Source organism: Psittacula echo, assembly GCF_963264785.1.
Source record: "Psittacula echo genome assembly, chromosome: 4".
Taxonomy (NCBI): Eukaryota; Metazoa; Chordata; class Aves; order Psittaciformes; family Psittacidae; genus Psittacula; species Psittacula echo.
Window position 1 is genome coordinate 64,522,745 of NC_137738.1, and position 20,000 is coordinate 64,542,744.

General features: G+C 36.8%; 1 protein-coding gene across 2 annotated transcripts in view; it reads left to right on the forward strand.

Moving 5' to 3' along the window:
* Window positions 1-20,000, forward strand: part of ASCC3 (activating signal cointegrator 1 complex subunit 3) — a 282,281-nt gene that overhangs the window by 253,785 nt on the left and 8,496 nt on the right. The window contains exons 37-39 of one of the 2 annotated variants that reach the window (XM_080615418.1): window positions 5,226-5,450; window positions 18,876-19,027; window positions 19,520-19,670. In XM_080615418.1, coding sequence (XP_080471544.1) covers window positions 5,226-5,450; window positions 18,876-19,027; window positions 19,520-19,670 — 528 coding nt within the window. Of the gene's footprint in view, window positions 1-5,225; window positions 5,451-18,875; window positions 19,028-19,519; window positions 19,671-20,000 lie in introns of those variants that run through there. The other variant, XR_013956598.1, reaches the window with a different exon arrangement.

The following is a 20,000-nucleotide window of genomic DNA, read 5'->3' on the forward strand; positions in this document are numbered from 1 at the left end:
GGCTGGGGTATGAAGGGATTGAGAGTACCCATGAGGAGATGGACTTGGGGGTACTGGTGAATGAAAGATTGGACATGAGCCAGCAATGTGTGCTTGCAGCCCAGAAGGCCAATCATATGCTGGTCTGCATCCAAAGGAGCCTGGCCAGGAGGTCAAGAGAGGTGATTCTGCCCCCCTACTCTGCTCTGAGGACTCCTCACCTAGAGTAGTATGTCCAGCTCTGGAGTCCTCGGTAGGAAAGATACAGACCTGTTGCTCTGTAGGAGGCCACAGAAATGATCAGAGCACCTCCCCTAAGAGGAAAGGCTGAGAGAGTTGGGGTTGTTCAGCCTGGAGAAGAGAAGACTTCAGGGAGACCTTATTGTGGCCTTTCAGTTCTTAAAAGAGGCCTATGAGAAAGATAGGGACAGACTCTTTAGCAGGGCCATAGGATGAGGGGTAATGGTTTTAAACTAGAAGAAGGGAGATTCAGGCTGGATGTAAGGAAAAAATTCTTTACAATGAGGGTGGTAAAACACTGGCACAGGTTGCCCAGAGAGATTGTGGATGCACCATCCCTGGAGACACTCAAGCCCAGGCTAGGTGTGGTTCTGGGCCGTTTGATCTAGTTGAAGATGTCCTTGCTCATTGCAGGGGAGTTGGACTAGATGACCTTTGAATGTCCCTTCTGACCCAAACCATTTGATGATTCTATGAGAGGAAAAGATGTTATATGATCTTAAGGTCCTTTCCAACCCTAACTATTCTATGATTCTATGCTGTATGATGTCAATGAGCGCATTTAGAATGGTCTCCATGATGAATTACAGTATTGCGTAGTAATATTCTAATCTTGCCTGTCAATTTTTGTTTTCTTTTTTTGCATCATGTTAGCCACTCTTCAAGATCTCTACAAAACTTTAGCCTGCTCTGTTGCTTAGTGAAGCCCGCCAGTTGGCCCTAAAAGTCTGGAATGTCACTTCTGCAAAGTATTGAACATATATTTTTATATGTGTAAAACAGGCTGAGGAAAGTCTTCATGCAAGTGTATGCTGTCTAAAAGAGACAATCTAAATTTCCAGTCTAACAATCCATGTTATATAGTGGCTTCCGTCAGCTGGTAGAAATTGCATGGGATATTTTTCCTTTTTGTCCATAATATGAATCTTGAAAGCATGCATCATGTTTGTTCTTATACCTTGTAACTAGTAATATATGTTTATAACTGTCTTTAACTGGGATGTTGTCCTAGAGCTTTTATATCTAAAAGTAAAAAAAGAAAAAGAAAACCAAAACCTCAACATTTTAAACTTTGGAAGTTTGAATTATGTCCCATAAAACTGAGACCAAAGCATATACATTTATAGCCTACTAATAAATTCCTTAAAATAGGAGTTTATAATGGAATCAGTTAACACAGATACAATTTTCCGAGAAGCATGTTTTCCCACATTTATTTGTTTTCTGAATATAAATACATCAGAAACTTGAAAGAGAGCAAAACACCTTGCAGGTTTATTGAAGTTGAAAATACATGCGTTTGGGTTCACTGTACCTATAGAAAGGAAATGAACATACAAACAGTCAGTCAATTCTAAGTTTCACTAACAGCATTGCTAAAGAAAAGACTACTGCCTCAGCTCTGGAATGTGAGAAACTATTTTTCATTTGGTTTAGACCCTCATTGTTACAAATTAATCAACTGCTCTTTAAAGTCTGCAACTCATTAACTTTGTAAGTTTTACTGTTCCCATGACTGAACTGAACTTAAAATATTCAAGTTTACTTTAGTTGCTCACCTTGATCCCATGTCTGTCTGTGTTCCATACGTATCCTCTCTTGTAGGCAGATGGCAAGATTTAGTTAGAGATTTAAAATATTTTAGAAGGTTTGCATGTGGTATAGGTTTATAGTTCAGCTCTTACTATAAATCAGTAATTTCAGCCAAATTTACACATTTTGTGAGTAGGAAGAAAACCTGATTTTTTTTTTTTAACCCTGTGGACACTGTGGATCATAATACTCACCATGTTGGATACCTTGTTTAAACTTTAGTTCAGTCTGACTCCTCAAATGCTTCATAGTACCAGAAAACTGCAGAAGGTATATTTTAAAATGGGGTAAGTTGTTTACTTTTAGAACAATTCTGACAATTCAAATAAAGGGTGATGATAAACTGCATATCTGGAATGTTGCAGACAAGATTCTATGATTCTGTGGCTAGTGTTATGCAGGAAACAGAATTCAATTACCAGACTAGGCCTTTGGCCTTGTAAAATGCAGCTATCAAGTTGATGCAGGTCTAGGTGTGACATTTCTCACTAGCATAGCAAGTTACTGTTTCCTGTATGACCCTGCACCACGTACAGGTTGAATTGCAGGTTTCTTACACTCTCAAAATCATGCAGCAATCTCTAATGCCTATAAGGAGACATTATCGGGAAAGTCCATCACAGACCTATGGAACAGAGATGTGATATGTCCACCAAATGCATGATTCAGAACCCATAGCTAAAATTCATAGTTGTCTCCTGGTATACTCCGAGTTATGCTTAATGGTGTAGGTGCTTGTAAACATATTATTTGCTTGTAAACATATTATTAGGGGCTGCAATAGTCCTGATTTAACAGAAGAAAAAGGGAAAGTGAAAAATGAACAGCCTTGCTTTGTGGTTTAACTCTAAAGTTTATATTAAGTTTCTTGACTTCAGAATGAAGATTAATGATTGATACGTAATTTGATCTGTTTCCTCACCCATGGAAGTAAAAACAGTATTCAGACATAGTGTACTAAAATAAAATATATTACATGTTGTGTGGAATAGTTGAAGCTATAGGCTTTGCAGAACAGATTGAGATTCACAATGAGAAGGAATACTAAAATGAAAAAATATTGAGTGAACAGCAGGGCCCATTGGAGGTTATTACAAAGGATGTTTCTTTATTCTGTCTTTTCTTGTGCAACCTGAAAACAGTAGCAGGGGGTTACAAGCAGAGTTCATCACGGAGTTGTCAATCACTGTCATTTAACATTTTGCAATGGAAGATGTCTTTATTCAAGGACAGCTGGGCAAATCAGAGAAACAGATTTGCGGTTAGTAGTCTGTCCAGCCTACACTAAGCAAACAAGGACAGGGCAGACATACTGGCCTCTCACATAAAAATATAATGGACTCTGCTGACCTCAGTGCCCTCCATTCAGCTTCATTCTCAGTTGTATAAAAGCTTCACTACCCATTCTCAATTTCCTTTAATTACCTACATGATGCAGATAAGAAAATGAACCTCTCTTACTTACAGTCAATGATCACAAACAGGAAATTAAGTAGGCAAGTTGTTTAAAATAAGAGGAGTGTTTTGGAGGTAAATAAAACGTGCGCTGGGGAAGAATTAGAGAAAATGCATTTTCAGGACTGCCAATTGGTCTGGAGTGACTTGGCTGATCCTACTTCTTTCTGCTACTTTAAACTGCAAAGCAAAACTAAATAAAAAAATCTCCTTGGTAAATATTCTTTAAAATATCTTTGAAGAAGAAGCCAGTTAAATAAAAAGAGTGAAGCAAACATGCAGCCTTCTATAGGGCTTAAAAAGATTGTGACCTTAGGTTCAGAGAATAAATGACCGCAGTTTTCACAAGAGATCTAGCAGAGACATCCAGGATTAAGCAGCAGTTGTCTTTAGTCAATCTTCACTTCTAATCTGCAGTCGAGATATAAAATAAATTAATTACATTCTGATTTTCTTTCCAAATCTTAAGTTGTCTAATACTTACTTTTACATTTATAGCACAGTTTAGGTGTAGTTTCATTGTGCCATTAAAGAAAATAGAAAATTTTGTGCTGTCAGTTTTCAAAGGGGTGAAAACCAGCTATATAACTGGTTTTTAGGAATTGTCAAAAAAGGTTCTATGTGGTAGGCTATTAATGAGTGGATACAGTACTTTGCAAGTCAATTAGGTAGTTCTGTTAGGTGTTCTAAAATTGCCATTTTCATTACCACACTCTACATTGGTTCCTGTTGTGAATATTTCATTAATATGGGTTTGCAGGAAGTCTGACTGGAGATTGAAGACTAAAATGCATAATATCAAATTTATACTTTAAGAGGAATATAAAACCCTGACCACTTTAATTTAATGGTCTCTGCTAAGACCATAGTTTGAAAGACATTGCCCTTTGGGCTACCCAAATTACTTTTTACTTTATGACAAAAGAAATATACTCTCTTAAATTACAGATGGAAAAGATAAAACATATTGTAAAACTCTTACTTTACTTGCAAGTTTTATACTTTAGAAAGATAATTCACATTTCAAACAACATGTAGGCATACATGCACAAGAGAGTTTTGTGCAGGAAAAAAATTACCAATTAAGTCACAGAACTGACTCTTCAGCCTAAATTACAGTTCTTAGGATGCTACTGTTGAATTTTCTCTCTTTCAGAGACAGGGGATTTCCCTAGAAGGAGAATGAACATCTCTGCTCTGACTACTAGGACTGTTCCTCACAGCCCCAAGGATGTTGCTACTCATAACTACATTTAAATTAATAATAAATAATTAATTAATTTATTATTTGATTTAAATAATGATAAATTATTTAAATAGCTGTTGGTGTACAGCTGTTTTTTGCAATAGTGAGAAAGGTCTTAGACAGCTTTCATTTTGGCATGAATGGTATTAGTCCCACTGTGGAGCACAGAGGATAGTTTTCAGCACCTACTTACAATTTTGCTTTTTACTCTGATCACTGATCATCTGTTGCTCAGACAATGACTGTTCATAATATTGAAAGTACCTTTTAAAAGAACCTTAGCAGAGCTATTTCAAACCCACTGTGTTTTGAATACAGACAGAAAAGTAAAAACCCTGAAAACAGAAAATGTGAATTATTAACTTCTTTATAGCTAACTTTACAATGGTTTTGTGAGCCAATCAGGGTAGGATATCTGCAGACGGGCATCTCAAATATTGAGTCCATCCACTGAATGTATCACACATCAGCTATGTGAAAAAAAAAAATTAAAACCTATAACTGTGTGAATATTTGTGAATATTTTACTGCCTATTGTTTTCCCACACATGTAATTTTAACAAATAAGTACACTTTCTAAACACTAAAATGCTGCTATTTTTACATTAAAATCAAATTGTAGTTAATTAAATGCCTATACTTTTAATGTCTCAGTAAGGAATAATTATTCTGAAGTTAATTACAATGGCTAATTTTTTTTATTTTTTTTAAGAATGCCGAGGAGTACACAGATTTGCCAGTGAGACACAATGAAGATCAGATGAACAGTGAACTGGCAAAACATCTTCCAATTGAAGTCAACCCTCATTCATTTGACAGTTCACATACAAAAACACACCTCCTGCTGCAAGCCCACTTCAGTCATGCCATGCTGCCTTGCCCAGATTATGTAACTGATACAAAGACGGTGCTGGACCAAGCAATTAGAATATGTCAGGTATAGTAATGCATTTCAATATTTAACTCTTGTTGGTTTACTGTTTATTGTTAGTGAGTTGTAATATTTTGAATATAGCAAATCTCAAGATTTCTTGCAGTTTTGTGGAGAGCTGGTACCACACAGTATGATGCCTCTTTGTTTAGTGAGGAACTAGATGCCTATAAAGATGCCCACTTTACAGAACTGCAGGTAAATGAAGTTATGGTAAAAGACTGTGGTACTCTGGTTGGAGGCATCTGTTGCCGTAGGGTTGCCTCTTTCATATGCCAAAGCTTTCTCTCTCTTTTTCATGGAATGTTGTATGTTAGTCATTTCTGTATGGGTGCACTCCCTGCAGATTGTTATGCTGACCACCAAGAACCTGTCTCCTATGAGTATTTTCATTTTTATAGCACCCGAAAGCACTGTAGTCACAGCCAAGTATGAATAAAATGTTCTGAAATGTGATTTGGGACAAGACATAGGATTTTTCTCTAGCTTATGAAATGATATGTCTTCTATTTCCCAATTACCACAGAGTCAAAAAGCACACTTTTAAATCCAGATTTTAAACTTGGTCTGGAGGCTTGTGACTTTTACAGTTATGCTGCAGTCACAGCCCACAGAAACTAAACTGACCATGGAGAGTACTGGTAGCAAGCGATCAGATGCACAGCTGCATGCCTCAAAAGAATTTCAAAGCCGCAGTTGGAGTTTGGAATAGAGTGCTGCCATATATGAAAAGCACAGTTACAATTACAAGTACAGGTACAGTTACAGTTACAGCAGGAAGGGTGAGCTCTAGCTGATGCAGAGAACAGCCGCCCCTCTGATTCCATCAGAAAGGAATAATATTCTCTTTAGCAGAACAGGAGAAGGACTCATTCACAGGTTCTTGAAGATCAGGTGACCTTCCACAAACTGTTATTTTTATCTTCCTCGGTTCAATATGTGTAAAATAGGGATAGTAATTCTTTCTGCCTACAGTTCTTGTTTGCTCAACTATTAGTATCCTCAGTGGTCTACACATCAACTATCAGAATGAGGCTTTGATCGTGTTTGAAGCCTGTTTGCAATGCAGTAACTGTAAACATCATTGTGTCAAGCCTACCAGTTTGTAAAACCACTCTAAGAGAAATTGTTAACCAGTGCCCTAAACAGACAAAATACCACAGGCAGTTCAGCGTCTAGTGATTTGGGTGAGTCTCAACCTTCCACTAGCAAAAATGGCAAGCTTGTAATACTAATATCAAACAACAAAGCTAAAGTTAAGGAAAGGAAAGTAAGAAGCAAGTAAGACCACAGATATTATTGCTACACAGTCTTAAACTTGGCAACTAGCAGTGCTTGAGTGCAAATCTACTATAAGTATTTCAAATCAATAAAATCATGGTGCTGAAATCGTCAGTGTATAAACAGTTACTATTCGTAATACTCGGTTATTAACAGAGAACAACATCATTTGCTCAGGTTAGAAAATTCACCTTTGTTTCAAAGAAATCACATATTTAAAGTTCATTTAAACATTTGTGGAATTAGCGTTTGGGGCGGTAGTTACATATTTGGAAAAAGATGTAAATTAAAGATTCTTTTCAGTAATTATTTTGCTCAATATTCATCATGCTTTGCTAAGAAGTGTATTTTTAACGCTGTTACAGAAGGAAGAGTTCCTTTAAACTGGCGTTCAGAATACCATTCCATATTGTGCCTTGGCACTGTGGCCTTCAGTTAACTACTACATAATGTTACATGTATAACCATCTTGGGGACAAAAAAAAAAAAAAAAAGAGTTCCTCTTTAAAAAAGAAAAAAAGAAAAACTATGCAAGCATTTTTGTATTTTGAAGCTGGTGCATGGTTTACATCTCTTGGGAGAATATTTGTTCCATCTTATTAGTCACGCTTTCCAAATGGAGGTTAAAGTTCCCAGAATCTAAGCAGTAGACAGGGTTACACTTTCAATACTGGTTGTTACCTTTTTCCTTAGCACTGACCTGCTGGTGAACTCTGGGTCAACAGAGGTGGAAAAAAAGATGTTAGTTGTGAGAAAAGGAACTGAACCATGGAAGGATCCATTGATAAAACATATTTGGTGGGTGATGTTCTCTGTGTGTGAACACTCGCTCACGCACCACCAAACATAAAATTCAGCAGTGAGATGGGAATTGGTTTTTGAGTTATGTTGAACTTCTGTTTATTTACTTACAAAGTACTTCAGCTGTTAAGGTTGTAGAGCTAACCTTAAAATTGTGACCTGCGCATAAACTGTTATTTTTGCTGGCGGGCTTGTGAATGATGAAATAATATAAGTAATATAATAAAAATATTAAATTATAAAATAAAAATAAAAATATTAAATATAATAATAAAATATAGTATAAGCACTGCTTTTCTGTTACAAGAAAGCAAGATCTTTCTAAGAGTTTTTACAAGTGGTTGCATTATGGCATGTACAGCAGGCCTCCATCCCAGGCCACCTGCAGAGCAGACTTGCCATCAGTAGCAGTGATACGTAAGCAAGCCTTTTTCCATCACAGGCTATTAAACTTACCCACTCTTCTGTGCTCTTTCACCTGAATCAGCCTTCTCTCCCATGGTTCCTTTTACATCCCACCCTTTATGCCTTCCCTCCTGTTTCTCCAACGTCTTCTGGGCCTTTCTCATTTCTGGTGGCTTTAGACTGAGAAGTGTTAATGATCAGACAGAAAACTATGTTAATATCTTCAGATAGATAAATGTAGCTGATGGATTTAAGGTAAGATTCCACTTCGTTCTAATAAAAAAAAAAAAAAAAAGTAAGCAACCACTCTTAAATTTATTTTCCTGAGATATCTTAGAAGTTTTGGTTTTATGTTAGAATTCTCTTCATTTATACTCATGATGAAAGATAGATGTCATAAGGATTTAACAGAATTTGAGGAGTCATGGAAGAAGTTCTTTAATGTAAGGGTGGTGAGGCACTGGAATGGGTTGCCCAGTGAGGTTGTGAATGCTCCATCCCTGTCAGTGTTCATGTCCGGGTTGAACAGAGCTTTGGGTAACACAGTTTAGTGTGAGGTGTCCCTGCCCATGGCAAGGGGGTTGGAACTAGATGATCTTAAGGTCCTTTTCAGCCCTAACCATTCTATGAGTCTATGGTGCTGACTCAGTAGAGGAATGTAACTGTTAACATACAAAATGGGAGAAGTATATTCTGTGCAGTTTTCGTATGGTTAGCATTTGTTAGATATAGACGGAGTTCATTACAGCAATGTAAATTTAGTATCTATAGTATCTATACACCCAGGATGAAACACAGAAGTCTTTCCCTCTTGCTGCAGAAATATAGGAAATAGCAAGCAGTATGTAACCTCCTGGAAGGTGAATGCCCATCTCCTCCCACACCCATCTCTAACGTATGGCCACTGAGGCATAGAATCATAGAATAGTTAGGGTTGGAAAGGACCTTAAGATCATCTAGTTCCAACCCCCCTGCCATGGGCAGGGACACCTCACACTAAACCATGCCACCCAAGGCCTCATCCAGCCTGGCCTTGAACACCACCAGGAATGGAGGATTCACAACCTCCCTGGGCAACCCATTCCAGTGCTTCACCACCCTAGCAGTGAAGAATTTCTTCCTTATATCCAATCTAAACTTCCCCTGTTTAAGTTTTAGCCCATTACCCCTTGTCCTGTCACTACGGTCCCTGATGAACAGTTCATACCCAGCATCCTTGTAGGCCCCCTTCAGATACTGGAAGGCTGCTACGAGGTCTCCACGCAGCCTTCTCTTCTCCAGGCTGAACAGCCCCAACTTTCTCAGCCTGTCTTCATACAGGAGGTGCTCCAGTCCCCTGATCATCCTCGTGGCATTGACTAGGCCCAAGGAATGTCCCTGTTCTACGTTGAAAAGCTCAAGTCAAAAGCTAACAAGTTTGTTATCAGTGACAGGCTCTCACAGACAAAGTACAGAAGGTTCCCATGGCTCAAAAAATCTGCCATGACCTCCTGTGTGACCTTGGCCAAGTCATTTAATTTTTATTTGCCTCTGTTACCTTTAATGCAATTACAGTAGACTGCATATTCTCTTCAAGCCTACCACTCTATCTCCATTGTTTTTACTGAGAAACAACAGAGGTATCAGTAAGATGGTGCTTCTCTACCTCTTGCAGAAGAACATCAAAGAATAAAAATTCTAATTAAATGATTTGTCTAATATTTTATAGACTACAAGAATTATTGTGAAGACAATACCCCACCTTTTTTCCTATCTTTGATTTAAAAATGTGAAAAAAACTAAATCTAATCTCTTTTTTACTTCTTTTGTCAAGCCTTATATTTTGTGACTGTGTGTTCAGCAGGCAGTTCTTACTCTGCTGTTCTAAGACTATTGCCTATATTTGCATTAATTGAAATGGATAATTGAAGCAGTAATACTGTCAGTCTCAGATTCAGCCCGGCAGTCTCTTCTCGGAAATAATGTGGCAGTTGCTGGCTTTGCATTAAGATTGGCCACAAGCTTCCACTTATAGTATAATCGTTGAAAAAATATTTTAATATTGCCAGGAGTAGGACTGCCATGGAGCTCAGCCTTAACCTTGGCGAAGTGTTTACCTATGGATGTGTTAAACGCATCTCAATAGGGTAGCTGTGCACTGAGAGAAGATGGACATGAAGTCAGATTCCAAACTGCAGAATAAAGACTAGTTTGCACAGGAAACATGCACGTAGAATCATAGAATCATAAAATAGTTAGGTTGGAAATGAGGAAACCTTGTAACGCTGTCACTGATTGCCTGCCTTTCCCCATCATGTTACTCCTCCGGAGAATCTAATTTTGACAGGAAATAAAAAACTCTTTGGGTTAAGCACTGTATTTCCTTCGCTGTACCATAATGTGTGTAACACCATGTTACCCATTCTAAAATAGCTGAAGTAAATTAGTTGTTTCTGGACATTTAAATTGCAACTTTTGCTACAGTTTTGCTTCTGAGAATCATCTTTGTGGTACACGTTCAGAGTCATCAAATATTACACAAACGTACTAACCAATCCAGCTGTCTTTTAAGAGCTAGCTTCTGTACAAAATGCTTGTTCTACTAAACTGCAGAGTTTTGTGACTGATGATGGGGAGCTGTAGCTACTGCTCCTCACACAAAAGGTACTGTCTGGCCATATCGGCACAGCTACAAACAGCACAGGTGCCCAAGCTGCAGTTCCAGGACTAAAAGAACAAGAATGTCCCTCAGCTCTGGACTTTGCACCCTTCCCAAACCTCCTCAGTTCATAACAGCCACTAAAACTACTGACTTGGGCACCATGTCACTTGGATCATTTGTTTTCCTGCCTGTGAGGAAATGGAGAAGTTCTTAAAAGGTCCTAAGTGTGTTTTAAGCTCATGTGTTGTCTATTGTTAGTCCAGGCGTGCTGCTTACTTGCTGCAAGGTGGTGGGAGTTACAAGAAAGGCCTCTTCTACAGTTGTGTGTGTAAGATTTGTCCAGAAGTGCCCCAGGGCAAGAGATAACTGCTTTGTTTTAGAGGTGCATCAACAACTATAAATAAATGGGCAACTTTGCTGAAGGAAGGTAAGAGAATTAAATTAACTTCAGAATGCAGAGGATTATTCAGAAACAAGTGAAGAGCAGAGGCCATATCTCTTGAGCTACTACACATATTCTTTGTGTATGTGATAGTATTCCAGTGATAGCACCATGTTTGCAATTTGACTTAAATATTGGCTGCTTTCATGGTTGGATGGCTATTATTCCACAGGAAGGTGGAAATAATATAATAATCAAAAAACTTGTAGCACAGATACTGGACGTTAATGCTCATTTTTAGATACTAAGCAACAATGGAGAGCTTTGTTGGGAAAGTACCTGGACAAGTTGGGGTGCAACTACTTGTTTCCAGCTTGTGGTTTATAGGTATATATGGGGGAGAAGGGGTAGTCACCTTTGTGGCAGTGGTGGTAGGGTCTTTCCTTGCTGTGGATAATTGGTGAACTGGTATATGGAAGCATCTTGGTGGCAGTTTAATGATGAGTTGATGCTCCTTATATATAATCCTTCCCCCACCCATGGCAAACCTTTTCCCAGTTGGGGCTGGAGGAAATGAGTAATGCTTAACCCATTTGTGTGATCAATTCACTTAAGCAGCTACTGTGAAATGTTAATCACAACTTTAATTTGTACTGCATTAGCATTTTGATTAACTTGTAGGCTTGCTAGCACACTTGAAGCACTTTTACTCATAGTTACAGCTAGGAAATGACTTTTTGATTAATTAAGTTTGTTAGACAGCAGCTGAGCTTCCTGAATGCTAACCTTATGGGGCTAAAAGTTCAGGAGAAAGTTACTGGGAATAACTGTTGCTGTTGAAAAGGATTCTTGTAAATGCACTCAAAATTTTTTTATTATTGACAAAATATTACATTACTGCTTTGAAACTGACTTTAAACTCTAAAGAGAGCAGGTTTATTATGAGAAATATGCTGTATATTTTTCATGAGTTTGGTAGATTTTTCTAAGATTTGGAACAAATGCCATCTTGAAGACTTTGTTTATGTTAGGAGACTGATTTCTTGCCAAGAGATTTTTATCAAAAACATTTTATTGTATTTACAGTTCACTAACATAGTAGAGAATATAAATTTTTCAGTTAAAAATTTGAAAATAAATTGGATATTGGGACTCAGCAAGTTCTGAACATGTTGGATTGTGCCCTACCAAGTGTACATTGTTGGCATCACATGCCATAGCTGCTCTTACCTCTGTAATACTATCAAAAAAAAAAAAGTAAGAACCCAAGGGTTGCACTCCATTAAATGCAGACAGTAAGTGATTTGTCCTTTCCCTGGTTCTGATCGTACTAATAATGTTACTATGGAGGCTAAAGTATGAACACAGGGATAGGAATCTTGCAAAGCAGCTAGGAAGGTCATAATTTGCATACATCAGTGAGACCTTTATGATGACGGGAGAATGAAGAATTAGTCTCTCATAGGGGATAGCAGAGCATATGGAAAAGGGAGCTGAATATGCTCGTAAAAAAAGTGAAGGGAAGGGGGAACACAGAGGGCAGTATAAAAGGAGTGCCTTCTAAATAGGATTAATTACATCTTATTCACTATATCTCTTGATAAAGTGCAAGGGAGGGTGGGGGGAGTGTGCTCTGGAGGCTGAAATGATACTGCTGTATAAGTCTGATTTAATTGATTCTTTCACATCAATTCAAAATTCGATTCAAAGGATCAATTCAAAAAGATCAATCAAAAAAGGACTCCTCCCCTCCCCAAATTAATACATTTCTAAAAAGTGATTTTGGTCTAGATCTCTGAAGTGCAAAGGATCTGTAGATACCTGGTTTACTGAATACATAACATACAAAAGACAGTGACCTTAAAACCTTCTGTAAGACTTCTTCAATTGAATTCCAGCTTTTCAAGTAAGTTGTTTCTGGGGTATATAAGTGAAGCATCCTAATCATGATTTGTATAAAAACATGAAACTTCTAGTACATGGTATCCTTTAACATCTGGAAAAATATTTTGCTTATATTAGTGTGATCTCAAGTCACATGTGGATCATAATATAACATTACATTTTGGAAGGCTTCCTACTTCTGAAGCATGTGCAAATAAGATTTGTTATTGTGAATTCATAGTTTTCAGGAAAATTAATACAGTTTTGCATATTGTTATCTATAAATATTTGTCATATAAACTCTGTAGTCCTAAACACCTGTGATTAGGCACCATTCAAAAGGTTTTAATAGATTTATTTATTTAAAGTCATATTTCTAACTGAAGTCTAGTCCTAGACCACAGAACTTACACTAACCTGAAGCAAAGATACAAGTGGGAATATTTTGATTAGTTGATATTGGAATACTATACGCAATAAATTCAGGTACAAAAATAGGTAACTATTTTTATAAATAAACCTAAATAACTATTTAAACTATTTAAATAACTGTAAATAACTATTTTTGTAAAAAAACTAACGGGCCTTAACTCTGCTCTTTGATATAACTGTGCAATAATATTTGAAGCATTTTAGTTTTACACCATTTATTTCTGTTTCACTAAGGTGAATGTCGTTCCACATGGAAGGCTGATCATTAGTGTGCCAACCTTCAACTTCACAAAGGTGCTCAAGAAAGTGTCATAGTCTGTGAAGCACTGATAAAAAAGATAAAATTAATCTTTTAAGGATGGATACATTTGAGCCTTGTAAATCACCCTGAGTACTGCTGAAGTTTCAGTCCCCATCCACCAAGTCATTACCACCAATGACATCACTGCAGGCAGTCGACCTTTAGCTGAGTAATCACAGAAGTAATTGACAGTTGCAATGGCATTTCTTAGATTACCTTAGTCTCCTTAGCTACCCTCTGCATCCGGAGCAGTTATCATTGTTCATTTAACTTCATTGCCACTTTCTTTAAATATCATTTAGCCACAAAATATTGACATTTATATTTACAATGTTTACATTTATATTTACAGTATTTAATTAGAAGTACTTAGTATAACCAGAGTTATATTACAGGTGACTTCAAACAGAACAAATTACTCCAAGTAGTGTGCAGTTTCTGTTAATAAGATGCAAGCTGTTTAATTTTAACACTCCGGTAACTTATCTTAAAGAAAAAAGCGATTTTAAGTCATTTGAGTGGATCAGAAATTCTGCTAGTTGTTGAGTCTCTGTTCCCCTGTCTAACCAGCCATACAAGAGTGATCCAGAATATTTGGCTTTCAAATGAAGGATGTGAAAGTAATACCAAAAACTGTTAAAACTTTGCAAAACCTTTCTAAAATAAAAGATTTTGCAAACAGAATATTTCAGTTGCCAGACAAATCTCCTAAATGGGGAGTGGGGGTGGGAGAGTGGGGTAGATATGTTCATTACGGAGTAGTTCAGTATCTGTTATTTTGAGCACATATTCAGAGTGCTTAAAAACAACAGAGAAAAGCAGTGGTTTAGTATTAGTGGGTGTTGCTGTCGATGCGTTTGCCACACTCACCTCTCCTACATCCTGCCTCCATCTTTTCTTCCCCTCAAGCTAGGGAATTATAAACCATAATTTAAATTCCAAGCATCAGTAGTAATTTTGGCTAAAAAGAGACAGACTTTTAAATCTCAGCTTCATGTTGGACCAGAAAGGTACAATTTGATCAGTTTCACTAATTCAATAGTGAAGGATAACCAACCACTGCTCCTGAAAATATGATGGAAACCTGATAATAGGCACTGAGGGTTTCATATTATTGCACGGAATAATATGAAATGGAATGAAGAAAGGAATAGCAAGACTTTGATCCAAAGATTTTGACATTCAGTTCTGAATATCAACAACAAATTTTTGCCATACCTGACAGTTACTGAGCATCAGCATTTTTGTCCTACCTCTGCCATGGTTTATAGCTTGTTGTTACCCATGTTGATACAAGCTATTTTTGATAGCAACAGACAAAATATTAAAGGACATGTCACTAATTGCTATTATTACTTTGTTGTTGTCCAAGTATGACACTTGGAAGGCTTTTAAAAGCTAATGCCTGATTCTTTCATTAAAACCCATCTCAGTATAGGCCTCTGCTTTTATTATGCTAAGTGCATAAAGAGGCCCAAATAAGATGATGGTAAACATAATTTTCATTGTAAGAAGCAGTACTTCCTTTGACTCCATCTATTTATCCCGTCTTTTCTACTTTAGTTTAAAAAATGGTGGGCTTGGGACTTTTTGGTTCATTTGAGGTTTTTTGTGGGGTTTGGTTTTATTTTTACTTATCGATTTACAAAAAAAGATTTGTATTTTTTTTCTATAAGTAAAAGCATCTTTAGAATTTGTTGGTTTACTTGTTGCACTCACTCACTGCCCTCTTAATTTTTTCTCTGTGATGAAATTATCGTGTGTTGGCATGAAATTCTGAGGCTGGAAAGGCAGATAACCAATTAGTGCCATTTCTCAGTTAAGAATAATATTCTTAATCTGTTTCAATCTTACAACTATAAGATATTTAGAAACTACTTACTTCTTTGCCAAGCAGGAGTTAAAGTTAAGAAACCAGAAATTTCTAGAAAATTGTTCTGGTTTGTACTTAAAAGCAACAGCAAGAAATCAAACAAGTAGCGGATGGATAATCTAGAGAAACTAAATGTTATTCATTGGATATTCTAAATATTAAATACTTATCTTTTTTTCCTTTGTCTCTTATATTATTTTATTCATGTAGTTCCTACATTTTATATAGCTAATTTTGAGATAGGGGAATTACTCAATTTCTTATCTTGAGTATTTATAGGAATTTCAATAGCCATTTAAGTATCAAGCATCTGTGTGGTTTACCCTTAGAGGAAAATTAAACGTGCAGGTTTCCAAGGCAGCAGATGAAACAAGCCAACTTTACCATTGTTCTGACTTTTTCACAATGTCACTGTCTTGGATTTCACATCCAGATAGAGATGCTGTGAATAAATTCTATGGGTGAAGAAGCAGAAAATAAGGAGGAAAAGAGGATTTGCCATGTGGATTCATTGTAACAATGTGGAACACAGTGTCTCACACACACAGGCTTTCCTTACTCCCTACGGGATATCTATCTGTAGGCCTCTATCAATTTCCAGGAGATTTTCTATGTGAAAGGATCCTCTAGTTAATTTCAGTGTATAGCTTGTTTTAGATTTATCTTTCTCTTACGTCTTCTCTCTTCCTTTCCCCTTTTCAAACATCTGTTAAAAAGGGTGGGGGTAGGGGAATAGATTTAAAAGGAAGAAAGAAAACAATGAAAACAGTGTTATGTGTGTATCCTCACAAACATTTTATGAAAATACCACTGCTTCATGCTGACTAAAACCACAACTTACTGTATTCTTCTTGCTGCTTGTGGAAAAGACAAGGTATCTCTGCAGCCGTTATTCTTCATATATATACAGCACTCTCATTGAGGAGCATGATGTTTCAAGCTATGTCAGAAAAGCAGAAAGGAAATAACAATGAGGGAGTGAATAGGAGAGATGTACCATACTGTCTCAGCAACACGCTCAGAGACATGCATTGTACCATATATGTAAGTTTCAATATGTTTTAAAATGTGGAAGCAGGTAAAGAGCGACTTGCCCTGTAAGTTTAAAGGACAGACTTCACTCTGGCACATGCTGAGAATAATTCCCTCTTTATCTGACTAAAACTCATGTGAACCAACACATAAATCCACAGGCTATGAAGCAGCTCCTTTCAAATGTGATTTCTAACATAATTTTATTTTCTATTCAGTAAAATAATCATACCTGGAAGTGACCTTGGCAAGCCAAGTGAGAAGACAGAAAACGATCAGTGTTGTGCTGTGAGGTCCTATTTCTAGGGTCATTAGGAATGTTATTAGTGTGTTTCAGGGTGCTGTGGCTCTTCCTTCAAAAATGACAAGTTCAATGTTTAATCTGCATCTTTATTACCTGAAAGGCACTTTATCCACAATTCATGAGAATTGAAACAACATCAGAGTAATACAGGGTAATGCTTTAAATAGTTTTCTAAGTGTCACTGATCTTATCACACCGACCTGGAATAAAACCTGTTGAAATTGCATTGTAAACTGCTAAAATAAACCGTGTGACTGGCCAGGACTGAAACTAACTTGTGCCTTTAAACTCAGTATTTCTCCAGAATCAGTGTAACTTAATTGAAATAGCTCTGCATGTGTAAACAACTCCTTTGTGTAAAGAAGATTTCACTGTTTAGTTTGCCTTAAGTAAATGCTGCCTTTTGTTTGTAAAACATTTGATTAAATGTGAAGACTTACATAGACAGCTTCTCCTCATTACACTAGTGGCTGGGAAATAAGTTAAAATGATGCAGGTATCTGCTGTCTAAGGAATTACCAAACAATATCATTTGTCTTTAAAAGAAAAACCATGAAAATCTCTTAAGTCTAGTCCTAAAATCAAACTACAACTCTCCTAATACCAAGAAGATGGTATTTAAAGTGCTGAAACTGTTCAATATACTAGACTCTCTTATTTCTTTCTTAAAAAATGTTTTGTAGTATTTTAATCAAACTCCACATTTCCTACTTGGCAAACCACTTTTAAATACATGACTTTCTACTAAATAAGAGTGTTGTAAAATTAGGACCCACACATAATTGTGAACATAGTGGTATTAAACAACAAACTAAGCAAGACAACTAACATATTAATAGCATAATTTTCTTCCCTAGCTGAAATGCTTCTATAAATCATAATAATTTTATTAACATAGACAGGATGAAAAGTATACTATATATTCAAATAACTGCATTTACTATTAAAACAGAATGTTGAAACTAAAAGCTCATCTTTGGTCCTTTCTCCTTTGGAAGAACTCTTGCATTCTTTTTCAGACAAACCAAACAGAATTTAAGTCAAGTCAGGAAAAAAAGCAGGTATAACAGTTTTTTCATGTCAGTAGGGCCACTCAGTGCACAATCCATAATGAATTTTGCAGATTTGAATCTTTATACTAGTGATATTTACAGTATACTTTTTACTTGTATTCTCAAAAACATAGCAAGTAGAAAAGGAGCAGAAGCGAGATATGGAAGGCAAGATGATCGTTAACAATTTAAAGTGTGGCATGTTGCTGGATAGGGGTTTTTGCTTGCATGGGCTTTTAGTGTACTTTGGGAAAGCTTTTCCAATTCAGGATAGAGAGGAAAGGAGAGACAGCCTAGCATCCCTCACTCTCAAGACTGTCAACTGTTTACAACGCAAAGGATGAAATCCATGGTTTTCCTGACTGCTGTTACTCCCCCTATTAGCCATTTTGTCATCTTTCTTCAAGATTTCAAGTTAGGTGTCAGTGTTGAACAAAACCTCAACAGTGCTCATTAAGCTAAATTTTAGTGGTTTTATCTAGTCTGATGCAAGAGATACTTTCAAGTCCTGAAGTTAAAATGGGAAAAATAACTGATACTGGTAAGTGACATTAGTATTAATTTTTGAACAAATGCAAATATGTAGCTGTTGTTGTTCTTAAATAATTCAAAGACTTTTGAATAATTTTGTAATTCTGGCAAAGCTCTCATGTCAAAATATAAACCGATATTGCAGTTAATTATAACCTCTGCCTTTCCAGTAAACTTTGAGATTTATTCCTTTCATTCTGAGTTGGATTATGTAAAAGAGAGATTATTTGTAAGTAGAAGATCCCACTTTCTGCTCTCACTCCAAAAACATGATGTAAATTGCTTTTTGAAGGGTAAAAGTTGGTGATGATGACACAGTATTTAACCCATCTTTTTTCAAGGTTAATCCAAAAGTTGCCAACTGACACCAGTAGAGGTTGAAGTAAATTCCTATGTTGAAGGCCTAGAAATTCCTGTGCATTAAATATTAAATAAATACTCTTACTTGTATGAACCAGGTACACAATTATCCTTGCATTCTCTTATTTGTATTTTATGTCTCCTTTCATTAGGCAATGTTGGATGTCGCAGCACACCATGGCTGGTTGGTGACTGCTCTGAATATAACCAATCTGGTGCAGATGGTGGTTCAAGGTAGATGGATACACAACTCTTCCCTGCTTACTTTGCCCAATATAGAGCTACAACATCTCTACCTTTTTCGGTATGTAATTCTTCTAAGCATTCCTAAGTTTGCAGTCTCATTCTACTTCTGACTGCTGATTGTGTTTGAATGTAACTGTTGTGCCTGAGAGTGTTCATTAACGCACCAGAAGCAGAACTTGTTCTTTCACGGTGGAGCTTTCCCAAATGGAGTTTCTATTTCTCTTTTCAATATTCATTGGTTAATTAACCCCCACAGATTATTTTGAGAATCATGATTCCAGGCAAATCAACAAGAGATCACTGGAAGGGTTCCAAGTATATTAATTATCTCTTTATTTTAATCCATTCAAAAATACACTAGTATCTATCCTAGTATCATGGGTAATGCTAAGCTCTATAGATGCCTAGATGGTGCAGTAATTAATGCTACTGAGAAATAAATGACCAGCATTTAATAACAGAGAAACTAGTATTAATTTTTACCACCAAAACAACTGAAAACAAATGTTTGCATTCCCTCCCTGGGCATATGTTTTGCTATCTCCATCAGGAAGTGGAGCCAAGGCAAAAGGAAGAGTGTGCATGGAGGTTACCAAGGACCTATTGAGTGTCTTCCCGAGCTAATGGCTGCCTGTGAAGGAAAAGAGCATGTTTTTGCTTCCATTGTGGATGGTGAATTGCAAACAGCCCACATTTCACAGGTAACACTCTCTATCTGTGGCCATTATCAATGTGACTGGAAAGGAAGAGTAGTTGGGAAAAGAAATACTCTCTCCCCTACAGCAAATATCATAGGATGTTCTGTATAAAGTGCAGCACATTCGTTGCTTTAATTTCAAGGTACTGGCTAGCTTTACAAAGGTTCTTCTCTGTCCGTTTTCTTAATATTATTCTCACTTCTTCCCTGCTAACCAGTAACAGAGCCTGTTTTATGACTGATAGTACCACATCTCTTTGCTCTAAAGATGCTTCTCTGGGTCATTCAATCTGCTGAATGTTATCCATCTTTCCATAGCCAGGTATGTACTAGG